Source organism: Gopherus evgoodei, unplaced genomic scaffold (assembly GCF_007399415.2).
Source record: "Gopherus evgoodei ecotype Sinaloan lineage unplaced genomic scaffold, rGopEvg1_v1.p scaffold_56_arrow_ctg1, whole genome shotgun sequence".
NCBI lineage: Eukaryota > Metazoa > Chordata > Testudines > Testudinidae > Gopherus > Gopherus evgoodei.
Genome location: NW_022060077.1, coordinates 606,315 through 623,683, shown reverse-complemented (window position 1 = coordinate 623,683; position 17,369 = coordinate 606,315). Strand labels below are relative to the sequence as shown.

Sequence of the window (17,369 nt, the reverse complement as noted above, 5' to 3'; positions counted from 1 at the left end):
AAATAAATGTGTTAGTCGCTAAGGTGCCACAAGTACTCCTGTTCTTTTTACAGCACTCCTCACTGCCTCTGTTTTCCCCATGTAAAATGGGGATAATGATGCCCATCTTCCTACCCCAGTGCCCTAAGCAGAACCTTCCCCCGACCTTCATGAGAGAGAGCACTGTGTGTGTGCTTCCCTTGTACAATCTGCCCCAGTTAGACACACTAATGGCTGCTTTCTCTGCAGACACCCAGAGTTCTCAGATATTTAAAGACATTAGAGCACAGAGGCACCAGGGAACTTAAGGTGCCTCTACTCTGGAGCTGAGGGTGTAATTCCCAGCTGGAGGAGCAAGCCAGACACACTAGCTCTGAGCGAGCTAGCGAAAGAAAACTAGACTGGAGCTGCGGCAGTGCTGGGAGGGGCTAGCTGCCCAATTACATGCCTAGCGTCTCAGATGGCTGCCTAGGGTGGTTAGCCCTTATGTTAGCACGCTAGCTTGTGCAGAGCTAGCGTGGGTCTGTCTCCTCCAGATGGGAGTCACCTCGTCAGCTCCCGTGTGGAGGTGCCCTTGGGCTCAGGGACCTGAATGTTTACATGCCCAATGGAGTGAGGGGCCCAGCCTCCCCGCACAGTGCCTGGGGGGTGTGGAAGATCCTCAGAAGCCATCACGCTCAGCAGGGAGCTGCCAAAGCCAGCCAAAAGGAACTGATATGGAGAGTGGTGAGGGCCGGCTTTAGGGACTGCAGGGCCTGATTTGAATACCCGGAGGCGGTCCGGGTCTTCGGTGGCACATCAGTGGCAGGGGGTCCTTCACTCGCTCCGGTTCTTCCATGGCACTGAAGGACCCCCGCCACCGAAGTGCCGCCAAAGACCGGGAGCGAGTGAAGCCCCCCCCCGCCACCGAAGTGCCGCCAAAGACCCGGAGCACCACCAGGTACATTTAAATAAAAAATTAAAAAGGCATCTAAGGTGCAGGGCCCTCTTAAGCGTGGGCACAGGGCCCGATTTGGGGAAATTGGCCTAAAGCTGGCCCTGAGCATGGTGAGACCCCCACCCTCAAAGGGACCCAGATGCCTTCATCCAGGCCAGATGGACACACTTCCTTCTGCCAGGGATTGACAGCCATGGACCCGCCCCTGGAGCTGAGAACCAGGTAGATTTGGATGTGGAGGACCCTGGTTTAAGTCCCCCCCCACCTGAGAGGAGCAGAGCCTTGATCTGGGTTCTTCCAGCTGAGCGTGCCGCCAACCACTGGGCTTTGGGATATCCTGGGGTGTGTCGCTCGTGCCTGGCGTGTGTTACCCAGTGAGGGCACAGCGCTGGGGAGGGCAGGGGCCTCTGACACACGAGGGACTCCAGTGACAGCTGCTGACGGAGAATGAGGCTGGATGGTGCAGGCCAACCAGGATGTTCTAGACCCTGAGAGGCTGAGAACCACCAACTTGTTTCACCGATGCCAATGAGTGCGTTGTGGGTCATGCTGTGGTATGGGGAGGAGACAGGCAGAGGATTGGGTAGTTACAATGGGGGCCCGAGCATTGTTAGGGATCACGCAGGAAACTCAGCAGACATCTGCCTCCCTAGCGAACCCTACAACATTAACCCTTTAAGTGCCTCCAGCACATCTTCTGCGCCATTGGCTCCGGAAACCCTCGTTAACACCGAAAAGCCCACTGAGGCCTAACCATAAACTGTAAGTGGAAGAATGGGCAGGCAGTGTGAACGACTCGCTGTCGAGAGAAAGATTCCTCTCCATCCGACTCAGCTGGCTGCCTAGCAATCTAGTGTGCTTCTTCAGCTGCATACTCGCCCCGTTCCTCCTCTTCGTCTGCGCCCCAGAGGCCTTTGCTGGAGCTGCTCCGGTTTCCTGCTTTCTGGGGTTTTCACTTGAGCTGCTTTTCTTGAACCTCACTGCATCAGAACGTGCTTCCTTCAGGCTGGGTCCTTCCATGGTCCTCATCCAAGTCGAAGCAGAGCCTTGCCCAAGGACCGTACTCCTGGGACAGAGGGAAGTATTATCTCCATTTTACAGATGGGGAATGGCAGGGTAGATTAATGAACTTGTCCAAGGACACACCTGGAGTCTGTGGCAGAGCTGAAATCATTAACTATTATTATAAAGCATTTGTATTGCGGCAGCACTTAAAGGCTACAGCCAAGGTGGGTGTTAAACAAGACTATGTCTGGCGTCCTGGGTCTGTTTGACATTCCCGACTGCCTGTGACCCAGTGGCATTTGCTCAGCATGAAGCAAGAAGGTGATCCCACTGTCCTGCTGGGACAGGCCTGGGTTGAGATAGACCATGGCTCCTTGCACTGCAGCGAAAGACAAATCGCGCTGAGAAGCTGAAATACCCAAAGCAGCACAGAGCTGGGCTCTCTGTACCAAGGACTCCTTGGCTGACTGGGGGCAAGTTACTCCAGCCAAGATTTTCAGATGTGACTAATCAAGTGGGATGCCTCTGGCTTTGACTACACAACATCACACACACACACACACACACACACACACACACACACACACACACACACACACACACATCCGCTCCCAGTACTCCTCATCAGAAGGTGGCTGCTCAGCCATCTCTGAAAAGATCACCATTTAAGATATCTCAAATAGTGTCCCCCAAAATGGAGACCCCCAAAAAAATCACTAGCCCCCTGTCTGTGCCTCTGTTTCCTCTGCCATGAAAAAGGAGATTCTACTGCTTTTCTGCATCACAGTGGGAGTGTAGCTCCATAAAGGTGCATAGAGCATTTCAGAACTGGGTGGAAGGTGCTATCTGTGAGCAAAGCAAATGTAACCCCCACGGAGCTAACCTAGGTCCCTGGGGCTCCCTGTGCTGGTAGTTCAGAGAGGTGCATGTGGTTGTGGGAGGTAAGCCACTGCAGGCTCAGAGTCTGCTCAGCAACCAATAGGGAGTGAGATGCCCTCTAGGGTGACCAGATGTCCCGATAAAATCGGGACCATCCCGATATTTGGGTGGTTGTCCCAATATTTGTCCCGATATTTCACTCCGCTGGCAGCATCCAGCTTTTTTTTTTCTTTGCTCTGCCAGTTGACTCCCTCCTCCCCCATGTATCCTAATATTTTCTTCATGTCATCTAGCCACCCTAATGCCCTCCTCTTGGGAGCTCAGGAGTGGGGGGATGCCATTTTAGGAGCCGTCTGGAGCCAGCCAGGGAAAGGGCAGGACTGGCTGGGGGCTGGCGAGTCCCAAGCCTGCATGCAGGGTTCCTCCTGAGAACTAGCCTCTGGGGAACCTGACAGCAAATCCCCCAGTTTGAGCCTTTGCCGCTCCAAGGTGACTCCCAGTTTGTAGAACTTTGTTGGTGAAACTTCCCCCAGCCAGGCAGAATGAGCCCCCAGATCCCTAGGTGAGACTTGCCACCTTATCCCACATGTGAGTCCTCTGGGCTGTGCGGAGCCCAGTCAGCCACATTGCTAACTGCGGCCTGCACAGAAGGTAGCATGGCCGCAGGTCATCCAGGGCCCCTCCAAGGTACGTCTACCCATGAACACTAATATGACTTTTGCTGTATCAGGTCACGTGACTGGGGGAATTCACGGGTATTATCAGTGTGGGCACCAGTGGCCCTGAGAATAGTGTTTTACCCTGTTCTGTTCCATTCACCTGCTGTTTGTTGTAATTACTGTGTTAAAGACATTGCATGTGTCTGTGTTATTTCCTGGGAGTCTCCAGCTATCTGGCAAGTAGCTGGGGGTTACCCTGTGGTTAGAATTTTCTTCCCATGCTGCCCCGGTGACCCTGCCAGGAAGGAGCGAGAGGGGTGGAGGCACCACCAAATACACCCAGATGGGGAGAAAGACGTGTTCTTTTTCTTTACTGGAACTAGAGTTTTACATCATGTTCCTCCATCCAGTCTGGCACAAACACAGTCACCAGGTTCCCATCAGGCAATTCTCTGAGTGGCATCGGTAGAAAAGTGTCCATAAGCTCTTTTTGCCAGTTGATCTGATCTGACCACTCTTCTGAGATCCAGCCGCCTTGAGGCTCAATTCTTTTCCAAGGTTGCAAATATCCTGAGCTGCCCTTGCATCAGGAGCTGAGATGGGCGATAGCTGATCACCAGGGCCGGCTTTAGCAAGTGCAGGGCCCGATTCATGGAGCTTGTACTCACTGGGCAGCACTCTGAGTCTTTGCGGTACTTCGGGTTGCCGCACTCCAGCCAGGGGAGCGAGGCCAAGGGCTTGCAGCTATCCGACTGGGGGAGCAGGGCTGTGGGGCTGCACTGCTTGGGAGCGGAGCTGCGGGGCTTGCCGCGCTCTGGCTGGGTGCAGGGCCCTCTTAGGCGTGGGGCCCGATTTGGGGAAATCGGCCTAAAGACAGCCCTGCTGATCACTACTAAGAGTGTTGATCTGTAGCTCAGAAGAGCAAGGAATGGATCTTCCTGCTTCAGTATTTCCTTGGCCCTCTGTACAGCTCTCTCTGCCTCTACAGTTGCTTGTGGGTAATGCAGGCTGCTAGTGATGTGTTCAAAATCATATGTTTTTTGGAAAGATTTAACTTCAGCCGTAGTGAATTGTGGTCCATTGTCCTCCAATAGTTGTGCTGCAATACCAACCTGGGTGAATGTGCTCTTTGATTTTTTGGTCACACTGCAACATGTTGTATCGTCCATATATACAATTTCAATGTATATCTAGAAAAATAATCCACTGCAAATAGATAATGGTGTCCTCTGAATTTGCAGCAATCTGCTGCTAGCCTATTTCAGGGTCTGTCTAGTAGACGTGCTATTATTCGAGGCTTTTGGTTGTGTTGGTCTGTTAGTTCTGCAGTGTTTAGAGAGGGGGCATTTTCTGTAATATTTTTGTAGGACTATGGTGTGTGCCTCAGTTTCCCCTCCAAGCTGCATCATTAACTCAGAGGTGGGAAAAGGTTTGCACTCTGCAGAGATACAGGTGTGATGAGCACCTGACTGTCTGAGTCCTGGGCCCATTTCCATGAGTCTGAGAAGACAAGGGCCACTCTGATTGTCCAGTCATTTGATATCTAGCAACTAAAGACCATGGATGCCCCTCCCCTCCGCCTCACAGGCAGCCAATCATGCTTAATCAGCTGGAGAACAAAGGACTGCGCAGGGGCCAGATGCAGGTAATGTTTCCCCAGCAAGAAAGTTGCCAAAAGTGACAGAGCTTATGAGGGCGGGTTCTAGATTCAATATATCCTCACTCCTGATCTTGTGCTGCCCCTTGATACGGAATAGCTACAGGAGACTCTGATGGATTGGTCCCCCCTTCCTGGGATGTCTCCAGATGTACTGGGGTTTCACTGAGCCCTTTCTGCTCCACCAGCCTGGATTCCCTCTCCCTGTTTTGCTAAATTATGCTCTCCGGCCTCTTGCAGCACACACAAACAGGTAGGGCCACACCCAGCTACAGACACAAACTGAAGTCATCGCTGTGTGAGACAATTCACTCAGCACTCACGTGAATACTCCCTTTGGGGAATAAACCTAAAATAATACTGTCTTGCACTGTATAGAAAGATCTACATAGCACAAGCTCATAAAAAATCAGCCTCTCATAGAAGAATCATAGATCATTAGGTTTGGAAAAGGCATCAGGAGGTCATCTACTCCAACCCCTTGCTCAAAGCAGGACCTAAACTCCAACTAAATCACTGTAAAATGGGGATATGTTCATAGTGACTTTCTTTGCTAGGTTTTTTGATGATCCTTCAGTGAAAGGTGCTGCACAGTATAATGATAGCTACTGGTGAGAATTATTGATCTGTGATCCCTTAACAATAGCCCTGTGTGTCTACAGATTGTTTGTGTCTCCCCTCAGGCATCTTTCTCCAGATTTCTCTGTCTACTCTCTACTCATTCCTCCTGGGCATTTACAGGATATCAGACCCTATGGAGATATCAGCGTTATTCTAGTTTTTTGTACTAATCAACTATAATTTTTAAATATGCACAAAGCAGCCAATTCATATCTGACTCAGCAAGAACCCAAGGGTTCTCATCTCCCTTTGGGGAAGTCCCTTAATTACTGTTTACTCCTAAAGTGGATAAAGAGCACAGAAACACAGACAGGCTGGTCTCCAACCAGTTTGCATTCAGATGCCTCTTCTCCAGTAGATGCTGAGCGAACCCTCCTGGGATTGCACACAATTATATTATAAATACTGCACACCCTCAGCTTTTGGTGAGGGATGTTGCTGCAGATGCTGGAGCGAGAGAGGTGTGGGACACGGCTACCTGAAGGGGATTCTCAGGGAAGACACTTCCATATCGGGATTCACAGGTACTCATCTCTAGCTGAGGAGCTCACCTGCTTGACAAACTCAGTTGAAAAGTGGAGTGATGAGATAGAGAGTAAGTTTGTGGTACTTTCCTCTCTGTGCAGCCATTAAAAATCTTACGGCTCTTGCCACAGGGGATGAATTTGCTTTAATATCATTGACCTAAATGTCCCTCTTTGCTATGCCCACCCAGGCTCAGGGCCTCCAGCCCCAAACTGGCTGCATTTCAGTGGAGGAAAGGTGTTAGTAGATGTAGAAAACAAAAGTCAATTTCTGATGCCATAGTCTGTAGTTTGCTTAGGCCCCACTGAGAGAGGTGGGTGGGTATATGCTATTACTTTACTTTTATCTGCTGGAATAATTATAAAAAATTGTCAGCATGGGCAAGACATGTTTTCTCCTAGCTTCATTTCAGAAGTCGACTGAACTGTTATGCCTGAAATTTTAAAAAAAGCAATTCAGCCAGAAGCAGACACACTGCATGGGGAATTAAGTCCAATCAGGTCTAATTGAAGGTGTCAGATAGCCAACAGCACCACCTACAATGGCCAATTCATTCGTGTATCCCATTTAGCTAAGTTCTTTGCTTTAACAATGTCTGTGCCAAGGAGTTCCACAGGCCAAATGTGATTTAAGCAAACAATTTTCTTTTATCAGTGTTATATGTTCAGACTTTCAATGTCATTGAACGTTCCCTTGTTCATGTGTTATGAAACACAGTGAATATAAATGCCTGATCTACTTTCTTTATCAATTGATTCATATAGTTTCAGACCTGAAGGGACCATTAGATCACCCAGTCTGACCTCCGGCATAGCACAAGCCATTAAATTTGACCCAGTTACCCCGGGGTTGAGCCCAATGGCTTGTATGTGACTGAGGTCTACATAGGGTTAGAAGGGACCACAAGGGTCAATTGCTCTAACCACTTGCCAAGGGCTGAACCATCCCAGACAGGTGACTATCCAGCCTACTTATGAAACTCTCCTTTGAATGAGCTTCCACAACATGTCGTGGCGTCTGTTCCATTGTCCTACTGCTCTTATAGTTAAGAAGATTTCCCTGAGGTTTAATCAAAATCTGCTTTCCGGTACTTGAACTCTTTGCCTCTTGTCCTGCCCTTTGTGACGAGAGACAACATTTCTCCATCTTTTTTCTGGCAGCCTTTCATATATTTGAAGACCGCTGCCATGTCCCCCCTCAATCTCCTCTTTTCCAAACTAAACATTTCCAGTTCTTCAGCCTTTGATCGTGTATAGCTGGACCGCTTGTCATAATATCGTTAAATTTAACATGGGAGGAAAAACACCACATCTGCCCAACACTTAGCATTTAATTTCAGAAACAAACGGAAGTTAAAAGGTACAGAGCGAAAAGGGAAACCCCTGCAAGCTGCGTGGAAACTTTTTAAAGACACCATAACAGAGGCTAAACTTAAATGTATCCCCCAACCTAAAACAAACAAACAAAAAACATAGTGACAGAACTAAACAAGTGCCACTGTGGATAAAAAAAACCTAAAAGAAAAACAATGAGAGGCAAAAATGAAACCTTCAAAATGTATAAGTTAAATCCTAGCGAGGAAATAGAAAGGAGCATAAACTCTGGCAAACAAAGTAAAAAAATATATAATTAGGAAGCCAAAAAAGAATTTGAAGAACAGCTAGCGAAAGATTCAAAAAGTAATAGCAAAAAAATGGTTAAGTACCTCAGAAGCAGGAAGCCTGCTAAATAACCACTGGTGCCCCTAGATGATCGAGATGCTAAAGGAGCAGTGAAGGATGATAAGGCCATTGCAGAGACACTACATGAATTCTTTGCATCGGTCTTCACAGCTGAGGATGTGAGGGAAATTCACAAATCTGAGCCATTCTTTTTAGGTGTGAAGAACTGTCCCAGACTGAGGAGTCATTAGAAGAGGTTTTGGAACAAATTGATAAATTAAATAGCAATAAGTCACCAGGCCCAGATGGGATTCACCCAAGAGTTCTGAAGGAACTCGAATGTGAAATTGTAGAACTACTAACTGTACTCTGTAACCTATTATTTAAATCAGCTTCTGTACCACATGACTGGAGGACAGCTAATGTGACGTCATTGTTTAAAAAGGGCTCCAGAGGTGATCCTGGCGATTACACACCAGGAAGCCTGACTTCAGTACCAAGCAAAGTAAGGGGAGGGAAAGCTCAGTGGTTTAAGCATTGGCCTATGAAATCTAGGCTTGTGAGTTCAATTCTTTAAGGAACTCATTTGGGGAACTGGGGTAAAAATCTGGAGATTGGTCCTGCTTCAAGCAGAGTTGTTTTGTTTCTTTTGTACGGGGCTGGAAGGGATAGCTCATTGGTTTGAGCATCAGCCTGCTAAACCCAGCGTTGTGAGTTCAATATTTGAGAGGGCAATTTGGCGATTGGTCTTGCTTTGAGCAAGGGGGTTGGACTAGATGATCACCTGAGGTCCCTTAATGATTCTATGAAACTGGTTGAAATGATGATAAGAAAAAAAATTGTCAGACACATAGATAAACATAATTTTTTGAGGAAGAGTCAACGAAGTTTTTGTAAAGGGAAATCATGCCTCAGCTGGAGGTCAATGCAGTTTGTCCTAATGGTTAATTACGCTCAGTGCTAAACATTGGGTCCTTAATTCCAGCTGGAATTTGTATGACTTCAGCTTCCAGCCTTGCTCTGCCTTTCTTGGCCAGATTAAAGAGCCCGTTATTACTATTTAAGATAAATAAATGAAGGTCTCTGAGTGTCTCACCATCAGACATTTTTACCAGGTTCAATTCATTTTTGTGGCTCTTTTCTGCACCCTTTCCAATGTTTCAACATCCTTTTTGAAATGTGGGTCCCAGGACTTTACGCAGTCAATTTCACCAGTGCCACGTGCAGAGGTAAAATCCTTCCCCTGCTCCAACTCACCACTCCCCTGTTTATGCAGCCAATGACCACATCACCTTTTTGGCCATAGCATTGCACTGGGAGCTCACAATGATTTGGTTGTCCACAATGACCCTTAAATCCTTTTCAGTGTCCCTGCGATCCATAATACAGGCCCTAGTCTGAGGGTCAGCACTGCATTACCTGTACCGAGAGGATAACTTTGCATTTGTCTGCATAAAAACATTTGTTTGAATGAACCCAGCTCACCAAACGTCCCAGATCCGTCAAAGTACCTGCCTTGGCCTCCTCATTGTACCCACTTTGCCATTCTTTAGGTCATCTGCTAATTTTGTCTGCAGTGATTTTCTATTTGATTCCAGATTGTTGCTGAAAATATTGAACAGCATCAGGCCTAGAATTTATCCCTGTAGAAACCCACCAGAAACAGCCCGATTCACTGACAATGGCCCATTGACAACTGCTTTCTGAGACTGCTTATCAGTTAGCCAGTTTCTAGTCCAATTAACATGTGTTTTACTGATATTCTATAGTGTTGAATTTTTATCTGAATATTTTCCCCTACTAAGTCAAATGACTCAGAGAAATCAAAGTGTAGTGTTTCTATGTGGTTCCCTTGTTCAAACAAATGTGTTCTCTCATTAATTGATGAAATCAGGTTTATTTGACGAGATCTGTTTTAAAGAAACCCAGTCGTTGACTGGCATTAATTATATTCCTAGACATTTTTTTTTAACTAATTTTTTTACCAGCTTCCACTGTTTTCTAATCTTGTCAAATCTTTTTTTAAAGCTTTCCCTTTATTTTTGATAGTTTAAATTTAACACAGTACTGTTCTATATATGCTTTTTCATATATATATATATATATATATATATTTCATCACCTCATGTGATAAAAATACCTCATACTGCTTCTTTCCAAATGCAGAACAAAAATATTTCTTGAACACCTCTGCCTTTCTTGCAACATTAACAATTTTCTTTTCTCCCTCTAGGAATTGGCCGAAGCCTTTTCTAGGCTTTCTTTTCTTCTTACTAAAATTAATAACCTCCTTTTTTTGATCCTTAGCCATGCCACTCACAGATTTCTCCCTGACATCTTTCACATTACTTATCAATTTTCATTAATTCCAGTTTGTATTGTTATCTATTTTCCCTTTTTCTAATTTGTTATGTGTTACTCATTTCCCCCCCCCCCCCCGGGCCCAATTACTGCCTTTACTTCATTTTGCCACTGAACTAGGTTTTTAGCCAAAGTTTTCCACTTTCTTGGCTGTGTTGTTGTGGAGTTTTAGCTATCTAATACATTTAAAGAACTCCCAAGTTTCATTCCCATTTTTCTGTCTAAATTTAACCTTCCAATTAGTTTTATTGATATGTTGCCTCAACTTTGGGGAATTAGCCCCTTTGAAGCACTGTCTATACATATTACTGGTTGGGAACTGTTCTCCATTTTTCCATTTGAATGTAATCAGTTCATTTGTTTATTTTGTTCTCCTTATCATATGCCCCCTTCTTTGTCTCTTTTCTAAACTGAACAGTCCCAGACTTTTCAGTCTGTCCACATCTGGCACCATCCCAATTCTCATAACCTGTCTCAGAAATCCCCTTTCTGTGTGCTATATCCTTTAAGAGACTGAGTGACAATAACCGAGAACATGTCCAGAGCAGGTTATTCTCCATCCCATTCCTTAGGCATACGAACATTGTCTTTGTTTGGCCACTGCTAGGAATGCGCAAGTGTTTCTGTGAAGTTTCTATCAGTGATGCCCGGGTCTTTTCCCTGAACTGTGCTCTAGCTGGGATCTATCCCCTGGCACATGTCTTTGCAAAAAAATTCATTTTTTTTTTCCACTCTCAGATGTTGAGCATCTGGGTGAATGGGGAACTTTCTACAGCATGGACACTCTAGCCTGGCTTCCATTGCATTAAGGAACAGTGATGGATAACCAGTATCCACACTTGTGTTTCCTGCTGGTGCCTATTAATATTTCCTGCACCGTGATGTGCAGGATTGATTGCTGCATGGAGCACCATGCAGTATGGAATTGGCATTAGTAGGGCCAGTTGTTCAGAATTAATTCCTCTGAAGAATGAAAATACCAGTTTTCAGTGTTTGAGGAGCGACCAATCAGCCCTTTACCCATGAGAACAGCCCCCAGTAGTGCATGTAGTGTCCCATATTAACACTGTCTCTCCATTCAGGTGTTTGTCCTGCGATCATCACGCTAGACCCTGGGCACATACAGGAAGTTGGGGGAACATACGGTACATACAGGAGACACCATTCTGCCTCAGAGTTGGAAACCTTCTCCCCTATCCCATGTCAGGTTCCAACACAACCGACTTCATCAACCCCTCCAACTTTATCCTGCTGGGCATTCCTGGCCTGGAGACGGCTCATATCTGGATCTCCATCCCCTTCTGCGCCATGTACACCATAGCCATCTTGGGGAACTTCATTATCCTGCTCATCGTGAAGAGGGATCCAAGCCTGCATGGGCCCATGTACTATTTCCTCTGCATGCTGGCCATCACCGACCTGGTCCTGTCCACGTCCATCCTGCCCAAAACATTGAGCATCTTCTGGTTCAATTCCAGGGAGATCTATTTCAGTGTCTGCCTCACCCAGATGTACTTCATTCACTGCTTCTCAGCGATGGAGTCTGGGATCTTCGTGGCCATGGCTTTGGATCGCTATGTGGCCATTTGTGATCCCCTGAGACATTCCACCATCCTGACAAACCATGTAGTGGCCAAGATTGGCCTGGCTGTGGTGCTGCGCAGTAGCATGCTTGTACTGCCCTATCCCTTCCTGGCGAGACAGTGGCCATACTGCAGAACCAACATCATCCCCCACACATACTGTGAGCACATAGCTGTCGTGAAGCAAGCCTGCGCTGACATTCGCGTCAGTATTTACTACGGCCTCTTTTTGACAGTCTCTGTGATGGGTCCGGATATGTTTTTTATCGCCATGTCCTATATCCAGATCCTCAGGGCCGTATTCAGCCTCCCCACAAAGGATGCCCAGCTCAAGACTTTTGGGACATGTATCTCCCACCTCTGTGCCATTTTATCCTTTTATGTCCCAGCTCTCTTCTCCTACCTCACACACAGGTTTGGCCACAATGTGCCCCTACATTTTCACATTCTCATGGCCAACATTTTCCTCCTGGTTCCCCCCATGCTAAACCCGATCATTTACGGGGTGAGAACCAAACAGATCGGGGACAGGCTGCTCTGGCTCTTTTCTCATAAAGAGACTGTGACGACGCTGTTCTGGCGGGATCCAACTGAGAGTGCCAATTCAGGACCAATTACTTAAACAGAGCAGTCACAGCCCTAGGCTGGGGTTTTTCCACCTCTAAGGTAAACCAAACCAGCCAGACAAAGAAGACTTCAGTTTTACCCCACTGGCTAACCACAAGTCACACAAGCAATTTCCTTAGACACTAAAGTCTCCCAGTATCACCACCAGTGCCGCTCGTCCGGGGAATGAATAGTTATGAAAACCAACACCCCAATAAAAGAATACGGTTCTCTCGATTCCAAAGAATCAAGCCCCAGACCCAGGTCAATATACACATCAGATCTGATCCACAAATCACGCTGTTACCAATCCTTTAGAATCTAAAATCCAAACGTTCATTCATAAAAGGAAAGAAATATAGATGAGTGCTAGAATGAGTTAAATGCAATCAATTACACACATATTGGCAAAGTTCTTGTTTCAGGCTTCTAGCAATGATGGAATAAACTACAGGTTTAAATCAAGTATCTAGAGTACAACCACCATTTGGATGGGTCGTTCAGTCCTTTGTTCAGAGCTTCAGTTTGCAGCAAGTTCCTTCAGTAGTAAGAAGCAGACCAAACCAGATAGTCTCTACGTAAAAGAATAAATGGACACAAATCTGACATCAGAAATTATAACATTCAAAAACCAGTAGAAGAACACTTCAACCCTCTCTGGCCACTCAGACTGGGAGTGGATGCGTCATTACAAAAACTAACAAAGAATCCTGTGGCACCTTATAGACTAACAGACGTTTTGGAGCATGAGCTTTCGTGGGTGAATACCCACTTCCTCAGATGCATGACATGCATCTGAGGAAGTGGGTATTCACCCACGAAAGCTCATGCTCCAAAACGTCTGTTACTCTATAAGGTGCCACAGGATTCTTTGCTGCTTTTACAGATCCAGACTAACACGGCTACCCCTCTGATACAAAAACTAAGTTCCCCATACTAATTTTCCTATTGTTACTCACACCTTCTTGTCAACTGTTTGAAGGAGGCCACCCTTACAACCACAACAAAAGTGATTTTTCTCCCTTGATACTCTACCATTGAGAATAGCCTGCTTCCACTTTAATTGAATTATCCTATTAGCACTGATCCCCTACTTGGTAAGGCAACTCCCATCTTTTCATGTACTGTGTATATATATCTGCTACTGTATTTTCCACTCCAGGCACCTGATGAAGTGGGTTTTAGCACACGAAAGCTTATGCCCAAACAAATCTGTTAATCTCAAAGGTGCCACAAGGACTCCTGTAATTTTTGCTGATACAGACTAACACGGATACCACTGTGAACCTGTTATCTGTGAATTTTTAACCTGAATAGACAAGTCTGAGTTTAGTCCCACCACAATATTTTGATCCACTGTAACCATTTGTGTCTCTTGTGGCAAACCTGCCTGTGACTCAGTTTGAACTGCAGGATTCAAGTAGAAGTAGAGGATTACTGTGGGTGCGAGTGGCATTTTTATTGTGTCTGTCACTGAGCTCTTTCATGTTGGCTTTCTTGCGCAATTACTGTTAATGGTTCTGGTACGTGTGGAAAGATATTTCTTTTGCAATGCCACTATAGCGGATTCGCATGGTAATATTTATCTACCTTTTTGTTACTTTGTACAATTTTAATTTGATACCCAGTGGCACTTAATCTGTCCACAGTAGTATATAGCCCATTGTATGGGTTACATCAACTGTGCTCTGGTACAGCATAAGATACAAGCATAACTTGGTTTCCAAACTCCTAAGCATTTTTTTTCTTTCATTTTTGTCAAAATAGGCTTTTGCCTTTTGTTTGGATTTTTCCAATTTGGCAGCTCCTGCAAGTGGACCTGATTCAGATGTTTCTGTAATGCTTGCAGACGAGTTTCAAGATTTACTTCCTTTAGCTGTGTGTCACTGGCATGATATAAAAGATGCTCTGGTACATGCACAGTTTGTTTAGTTATAACTTCACCGGGTGTATGATTTGTGGAGGCAGCTGGAGTTTCCCTGAATGCCATTAAAATGAGAGGAAGCAGGGTGTCCCAATTGCATCCATTAGCATCTACCAGTTTTACCAGCATATGTTTAATGGTACGATATTTTCACTCTACCATTCCTGATGATTCAGGTCTGTATGGAATATGCAATTTTTCTTGCATTCTTAACAATTGCAGGCATTTTGGAACACCTGTCCAGTAAAGTGTGCTCCTCTGTATGACTCTACCCTAACAGGATATTCTTATCGATAAAATACTTTTTCAATTAGAACCTCTGCTGTGGCTACTGCGTATTTTCTTTTAAAGGAAAGGCTGCCACTCGTTTAGAGAACGGATTAATGACAACCAGAAGGTATTGGTTTTCCCTTGGAGTTATGGTAAAGGTCCAAAAAATCAACTCGCAGAGCCTGCCATGGACCTTCATATATCTGGGATCTTAAAGGCACATTTGTTTTTGTGGAGGTAGGATTATTCTGTGCACAAACCAAACAATTTTTACAGTACCGGTGTACATTTGCCTTCATGCATGACCACCAACCTATTAGGATGAGGCACTGCATGTTTTTTCCCACTTCTCGATGACCTCCTGATGGTATGTCATGTACTACATAGATCATTTCCCTTCTTTTGCATGCTTGTTTCTCCAAATTCAAGCAACTCCTTTTTTCCAGAGTTTATAGAGTGGACCTGCAATGTGAATAAAGTTATGGATGAAGTCTCGATAGTATTCTGCTGAACCTAAAGAAGAATGTAAAGAAGTTATGTTCATGGGCATGGATAGTTCTTGAATTGAATCCACCTTTTGTTGTGCAGGTGATCGACCTCCTTGAGACAACGTGATACCCAGAAAGGAAACTTCTGGGACCATTAATCATACCTTTGTTGGATTACACTTTAATCTTCCATCCTTTATGATTTGAAAAAAATCATTTAGACACTCCAGGTGTTTCTCTTGAGTTTCTATTGCTAAACAAATGTCAGCTACATATTGAAATTGAAGGATCAATATTTCACACTGTGTAGAGTCAAGCACATAAGATTATTATGCACAGCACTGGCGGAGTGTCACTTTGTTTGTTAGGCTTAGAGACACTACAGAACAATTAATTAAAATAGATTATATAGGGTGCTCATTGGGCGGAGAGAAGCAACAGGAATGGGATTTCCCAAGCCTTTCGATAGGTTCTAGCAGCAAGACAAGATAAGCACAATAAGCCAATGGTCTGAAAGATTACATAATGGTTCTGTCCAAGGCTTAAATTAACATATTGCTGACATACAGGTAATTACCCCCAAACTATGTATATTAAAGTGTATAGGTTAAATCCTAATTTGGGGTTCCAGGGGAATGAGGTAGCACAGTTGACCAGCTGGTACATTCCTGGAGATTTAAAGCAAAAGGCAGTAATTAGTACTTAAAATTAACAATTGTTTATAAATTTACCCTTACATTTGAGTGGGCTGGGATTGGCATACATCTGTGAGGGGAGGGTGTCATAACTCATGTCTATAATATTGGGCCTCTCACTGAACTCTGTCTGGGATCTGAGGGGTATTGTACCACTATCTCTTTCCTGTATTAGGGAGTAACCACGAGGCCTTTCCCAGCACTTCATGGGTCTATAACTCGCGATAAGGACACCCAATTACTAACTCCGCTCACTAACTTGAAACTGTGAAAGTAGAATGAATTATATAGTAAGAATAGAAAGGATTAAAGAAATGATGTCTGTATCTTTAAGCAAAGTTGTTGGAATGTTGCAACCAGGTGTCAGGAATACAGACATTAACATAGAACAATTGCACCGTTTAAGGGCAATTGGTGAAGCATTAGCCTTAGATCGATAACAGTTAGTAAGGAAATAGGATATGCATGCTGTGCCCCAGGTGAATTTTCCTGTTTTGCTTTCTTTGTCCCTTTGTCTAATTCCCGCTCTTTTATCTGTATAAATAAGACTGTTTGGGCCTTGCATGGCCACTCACATATTCTGAATGTTATTGGCGGAGCGCTGCGCTAATAAACAGAGTGGTCTGACAAATTGTGAGTCCTGATTCTAACTTTGACAAAACTCACAAGGTTACTTGTTTACCCCAGCGTCCTCTTAGCTATGTATTGTTCTCTGTTAGCCAGCCCCCATAGCCCAAGCCAAGTTGTGGACTCTGGGCCTAGATGAAAAGTTCTCAGGAGAAACTGTAGTTAAGCTCTTACATCCATAGCTAATGGATTCTGACGCTTCAAAATAGAAGAGATGGTTTAGAAAACCTTGACAAAATTCATTTCATTTGCCCATGGAAAATGCCTGAACTATTATGTAGTCCTTGGGCTCAGACTTGAAATGGAAACTGACCCCTTTCTACTCTGAAAGCTGGGCGACGTTGGCTTCCCTTAGACACATGGTAGAAAACCATTTTGCTTTGGGATTGATAGATTTAATCAGGTCAGGCATTTTGCACACAACAGCTGTACAAGCTGGAGTCACTTGATTTGATTTTTGATAATCAATAGTAAGATGCCATGACCCATTTGGTTTTTGTAGGAGCCAGATTGGAGAGCTGCATACTGAAATTCACTTACGAATGATTCCCTGCTGAAGCAATGATTCAATGGTTTTAGCAATATGAGGTGAGGCCTAAAAAATTGAAAAAAATGCCATTCCTAGGAAAATCTAAAATAGCTACTTTGCAAGCAACAGTGGTGGGGCCACAGCAGAAGAGGAGGAGCATTTATCAGCAATTAGGAAGGTGGCAACTCTATGACTTGTGCATAATTTGCCACATCAGCACAGAATAGTAAGGCTGGGAAAGGATTTAATGTCTCTGTCTGTATCACCAGACAGCTCTGCATGGAAATCTGAGAGCACTGGGAGAAAAAAATTAGGTGCCTTTATTAGTAAAGAGCCAGAGCAGCCTATCCCGGATTTGTTTGG

At 45.0% G+C, this 17,369-nt stretch overlaps 1 protein-coding gene across 1 annotated transcript; it reads left to right on the top strand.

Moving 5' to 3' along the window:
• Window positions 1-5,705: 5,705 nt before the first annotated feature.
• LOC115643275 (olfactory receptor 52R1-like) lies at window positions 5,706-12,489 on the top strand. Its single transcript, XM_030547156.1, has 2 exons — window positions 5,706-5,727; window positions 11,492-12,489. Exons 1-2 carry the CDS (start codon window positions 5,715-5,717, stop codon window positions 12,487-12,489), a joined length of 1,011 nt encoding a protein of 336 aa, XP_030403016.1. The 5' UTR covers window positions 5,706-5,714.
• The last annotated feature ends 4,880 nt before the right edge of the window (window positions 12,490-17,369 follow it).